Source organism: Gossypium arboreum, chromosome 11, assembly GCF_025698485.1.
Source record: "Gossypium arboreum isolate Shixiya-1 chromosome 11, ASM2569848v2, whole genome shotgun sequence".
NCBI classification, from domain to species: domain Eukaryota; kingdom Viridiplantae; phylum Streptophyta; class Magnoliopsida; order Malvales; family Malvaceae; genus Gossypium; species Gossypium arboreum.
In genome coordinates this window covers 68,591,979-68,598,076 of record NC_069080.1, presented here as the reverse complement: position 1 = coordinate 68,598,076, position 6,098 = coordinate 68,591,979, and the positions used below count along the sequence as shown (strand labels likewise).

The following is a 6,098-nucleotide window of genomic DNA, read 5'->3' as shown; positions in this document are numbered from 1 at the left end:
ATAAGCACGTAACCCAATCCATTTAATGACGCATCACTATAGACCACGAATTCTTTTCCTGGCTCGGGTTGCACTAAAACTTGAGCTTCGATTAGTAACGTCTTTAGCTTCTTAAAAATCCGCTGACACTTTTTCGACCATTCAAACTTAACATCTTTTTGGAGTAGTCTAGCCATCGGAGTGGCGATCATAGAAAATCCTTTCACAAAGCATCCGTAGTAACTGACTAAGCCCAAAAAGCTTCTAACCTCTGTTACATTCTTTAGCAGCTTCCACTCAACAATAACAGATATCTTATTTGGATCAACTCAGATGTCTTCACCCGAAATAAGATGACCCAAGAATCCTACTTCTCGGAGCCAAAACTTGCTCTTGCTAAATTTAGCATACAACTGTTTGTCCCATAAAGTCTGTAAAACAGTTCTCAGATGTTCCGCATGTTTAGTCTCATCCTTGGAATAAATCAGGATGTCATCAATAAATACAATAACAAATTTGTCTAAGTATGACCGAAATATCCTATTCATCAAGTCCATAAACACATCCGGAGCATTCGTCGACCCTAAAGGCATCACAAGAAATTTATAATGGCCATACCTTGTTCTGAAAGCAGTCTTTGGCACGTCTGACTCCTTAACTCACAACTGATAATAGTCGGATCTCAAATTTATTTTAGAAAACACAGTGGCTCCCCTCAACTGATCAAATATGTCGTCAATCCTTGGCAAATGATACTTATTCTTGATAGTTATCTTGTTGAGTTGTCGGTAATCTATACATAGTCTCATCGAACCATCTTTCTTCTTTACAAATAATACGGGAGCACCCCACGGTGAAAAGTTTGGTCTTCCGAAACCTTTATCGGTCAATTCTTGCAACTGTGCTTTTAACTCTTTCAACTCGGTTGGTGCCATCCTATACAAGGTAATAGAAATGGGCGTTGTTCCAACCACTAGCTCAATACCAAATTTTACCTCTCTGACAAGAGGTAAATCGGGCAACTCTTCTGGAAAAACATCTGGGTACTCGCATACTATCAGTATTGACTCAATCCTCAACTCAGATTCCTTAGAGTTCAGTACAAAAATAAGGTAAGCTTCATACCCGTTTCTTATATACTTTTAAGCCATCATTGAAGTAATCACAACCGGTGGTGTATTCAACTCACTTGAATCAACTCGAAAAATTTCACTATCTGAGCATTTCAATTCAATATACTTGCTACCAAAATTTGCAATCACATCATGCACAGCTAACCAATCCATGCCAAGTATTACATCAAACTCATCAAAGGGCAAAAGCATATGGTTAGCCAAAAAACAATGACCTTGGATTGTGAAAGGACAATTTTTACAAACCTTATCTTGTAATACAGACTTGCCTAGAGGGTTCGACACCTTAATCACAAACTCCATAGGTTCTTCAGACATATTCATGCTAGACTCCAATTTCATGCAAATATACGAATGGGTCGATCCTGGGTCAATCAAGGTAATAACATGTACATTATGAAAAGAGAATGTACCCGTAATGACATCAGGAGCTGAGGCTTCCTCTCTAGTGCGTATAGCATAAGTTCTTGCCAGAGCTCGAGCCTCTGATCTGGTAGTAGAGTCCTTTGCAACATTACGACCACCGTTGCTACTTTCGGGATATCTTGGAGGCTTTCCTTGAGAGACAGAAACATTCGGTTTCAGAGTTGGCTCGATCTCCCTGCTATTTCGCTCTGGACAATCTTTAAGGAAGTGGTTGAGAGAACCACACCTAAAGTATGCTCTACTCTCTTTCAGCATTCTCCGAAATGGAGTTTATTACAGCTATTACACCACGGCTTTTGATTTCCCACACTCCCCACACTAACTGTCATAGGAGAGGGAGACCATGGATTGGGGCGTTTAGAGCTTCTTGCTTTTCTCGAATATCCAATGATGAATTAGAATGTTCCTGATAGCTTCTCGACTTCTTTGTGGGAGATGTGTATGTCTTATCCACGAATCTTTTACTCAAAACTCAGGCTTTCCTCTTTGCTTGCTTCCTTTCATTACTTAACTCTTTAGCTTTCTTGGCTCAATTAGCCAGTACAGCGAACTCTCTTATCTCAAGTAATCCAATCAATAGTTTAACATCCTCGTTTAGTCCTTCCTCGAAGTGCTTGCACATTTTCGCCTCAGTCTGGACCTACTTTCGAGCATACTGGCTCAGCTGGACAAATTCCCGTTCGTATTCTAACACAGTTTGATTTCCTTGCTTGAGTTCCAAAAATTCCTCTCTTTTCTGGTCCAGATACCTTTGACTAACATACTTCTTTTTAAACTTAGATTGAAAAAACTCCCATGTAATATTTTCCTTCGGTACCACTGAGGATACAGTCTTCCACCAGTGGTATGCAGTATCCTTCAAAAGAGATACAACACACTTCAAGCATTTCTTAGGTGTACACGATAACTCATGCAAAACTCGTACAGTGTTCTTGAGCCAGAACTCATCTCGTTCAGCATCATCATCGATCTTAGCCTTAAACTCTTTCATGCCGTATTTTCTAAGTTTATCCACTGGGGCCTTACCAATTCTCACGGGTGCCATACCTTGTGGCATTTCTTCTTCAGGTCGAGCAGGGGGAGGAGGAGGTCGTGGTATATTGGGGCGGTTCCTTAGGTAGTCACCGAACCACTTATCTATCATCTCAAAAAAAAGGCGGCTCTCGCCTCTTTTCGGCCCTCAGACACGGACCTCCTACCTCTACCAGAGGTAGCTTGCTATACGGAAGTTGGAGCATGGCTCTCTGCTCCATCAGACTCATCTCAAGCTTGATTGGAAACATTTACTATATTCAAATACAATTAAAAAGGTTAGGAGATGTCACACTATCAAAGCTTGTATAATGGCATGTATAGCTAGACTCGATACATGCTACGTTAGTTCAAGAATCAACTAAACCGTAGCTCTAATACCACTAACTGTAACACCCCTTACCCGTACCCAGGACTGGGACAAGGTACGAGGCATTACCAAACATAAACATGGACAATTCGAAAAATACAAGTTATAAAATTTCTTTCCAATTTAAAAGTAATTGAATAAAACCATAATGTTCCTGTTATGGACCTACAAGGTCCAAAATATGCGTTAAAAGCGGTTCAGGCTAATTCAGGAACTTAAGAAAATTCTAGAAAAATTTCTAGGTTTAAGCCTCACACGCTCGTGTGGAGGCATTGCACATGCCCTGTGTGCTTGGGACACGCCCGTGTCCTTTACCCGTGTTGAATTATTGGAATTTATTTTTTCGTTTTGAACCTACAGGGTTTTCACATGGCCGAGCACACCCCAGTGTCCCTCACATGGCCATGACAAGCCCGTGTTACAACCCGTGTGCAAAAACTTGGACATTTTGTTTATGATGTCATCATTCATTTAAAGGCACACGTCTGTGTACTAGACCGTGTCCTCCACACGACGGTAACTCTGCCATTTATTTACTACCATGCATACTGACCTAAAAATATTTTAGGTGCAGGGGACACACGGCCATACAACACACCTGTAGGGCTACCCGTGTGTCACACACGGCCTAGACACATGCCCGTGTGTCAACCTGTGTGGACCGTTTTGAGACTATCTACCAAGCCTTTGGTCACCCTCAAACATCCATACATGCTTATAAGCCTCAATGGTATTTAACATGGCCTAAATATATTCTTAAACCATCTTGGCAAAGCCTATTGCATGTTAACCTCATCTCATTGGTTAGCACATGCTAGGTTATCCTTTTTATTAAGGATTATCATATCACATTTCTCATTTTACCACTTAAGCCATATTATAACCATGTACCATTTTATGCCATATCCACTCTCAAGTTATTAGGCCTCATTTCATATATCCATCCATGTTACCACATCAACACACCACATGAAACACATGAAACACTTAAACTTAAGCAAGCAAAATAAGTAGGGTTACAACCCACATCAATATGAGCCACATCTCACGGCCATATACAAAAGAATAAGTATATCATTATAAGCCATTTCATTGGCTTGCCAAATGACACATATAACAAAATGACTATAACCCTATACATGCCATTTTAACAAAATAAAAGTTTCCTTATACCAAGCGAGACAAGTTGATAGTGTAGACAATGCTCCAACCGTCTTTCGATCTTTACGAGCCCTCGAGCTCTATAAGGCAGAGAAAAGAAAGGGGGTAAGCATTAACATGCTTAGTAAGTTCATATAACAGAAAGTAAACTTACCGAACATTTAAATACATAGCCATTATATGCCATGTCATCCATCAATTATAATTACACTTTTTCCTAACACATACACTCAATCATCAGGTTAGTCTCAAATATACCAAAATACATAGATGAGCTCATCATATCAAGTACACATTCTAATTCATGTCTTCTCATGAAACTTTTACATACATTTGTTCATTGAATCATTAGTCTCCCAATGGATATTTCATTGATCCATATTCAGTGGTTTCCTTGGATACCATCTCGAGTCTCAATTTATGCAATGGAGTTGCCAGTCCGGGCTAATTTCTCATTATTCCATGTACCATAAGGCTTTGTTGGATTGCCAGTCCAAGCTAAATCCTCAATATAACAGAACATTTCTCTTAGAGTCAATCTGGGTGGCTAGTCAAGTATTTATCTAGTCAATTAGGATTACCTATCCGGGCTAAATCCTTTCCATACCAGAATCAATGGATTACCCATCCTGGCTGAATCCTTTTCATCATATTTACTCATAAAGTTCGTTTCAAGATTACCCGTCCAGGCTAAATCCTTCCTATACTAAGATCAATGGATTACCCTTCCGGGCTAATTCTTTTCTGCAATACATACAGGATCTCATTTCTCGTGTAATATATCATATCCATCAGGGTACAATAATCCAAATGGATTTTTACCTTCTTCCAAACAATTTAGGGATTTAGAGAAATTTCATGTAATTTACCATTCATACATCACAGAATCAATTCATCACAGCAATAGAATCAATACATTTATACATATAATGGGTTGAGTTACACGAACTTACCTGATAGTCGTTCTGGATTTGTATCTCGGCTATTTCAAAACCTTTTGTTTTCCATGGTCGATGTCTGGAACTGGTTCCTCAGGGTCTATATCAGTGAAACTAGATTATCAATACCTCATATTGTTCATTTCTGGCCTAAAACTTATCCTAGATTAAAATAACCATTTTGCCCCTAACCTTTCACACTTTTTACAATTTAGTCCTAAGGCTTGTATAATGAAATGCATGTAATTCCTTGGCTGCCCAAGCCTAGCTGAATATTTTCATACTTATGGCAGCCCACATTTTCCTTCATTTCACATTTTTCTACCCATCTTTACAACTTTTACAAATTGGTCCCTTAAACCATATCCATGAAAAACTACTTACTAAAAGCTCTTTACCATCCTTTAAACTATCATATTCCTCCTTAAATCATCAAAACACAAGCATCTCATGCATGGGTAAATTTCTAAACATAAACCCTACCTTGAAATATGAGTAGAAATAGAGAGAGCATGTTACAAGGATCTCAAAAACACGAAGAACATTAAAAACGGGCTAGGGAGTACCTACTTTTGAGCTTGAAAATGTTGAAAACCCTAGCTATAGAGAACATGCAATTTTCGGCAGCATGGAGAAGAAGATGGACATGATTTTGGCCTATTTTTCCCTTTTTAATAAGTTTTTTACCAAATGACCAAAATGCCCTTCCTTACAAAACTTTTAAAATTTTCCATACAAGGCCATTTTTGTCCAAAAACTTAGAAATTGGGAAAATTACTCTTTAAGACTTTCTAATTAATAATCCAAAGCAATTTCATACAAATTTCTTCTAGAACCCAAGTTTTGCAACTTATTCAAATTGGTCCCTAATTTCCAATTGGACACCTTATACTTAGAATTTCTTCATGAAACTTTAACACATGTTTATTTTCATATCATAGACCTTATAATAATCATAAAATAAATATTTTAATGTCGAATTTGTGGTCTCAAAACCATTATACCGACTAAGCCTAATTTTGGGATGTTACAATTTATATATTGAGCTACAGAGTTCTA

General features: G+C 38.4%; 1 protein-coding gene across 1 annotated transcript; it reads right to left on the bottom strand.

The window, feature by feature from the left end:
• Window positions 1-1,121: 1,121 nt before the first annotated feature.
• Window positions 1,122-1,793, bottom strand: LOC128283882 (uncharacterized). The gene has a single exon (XM_053021302.1). The coding sequence runs from the start codon at window positions 1,791-1,793 to the stop codon at window positions 1,122-1,124; it is 672 nt and encodes a 223-aa protein (XP_052877262.1).
• Window positions 1,794-6,098: the final 4,305 nt, after the last annotated feature.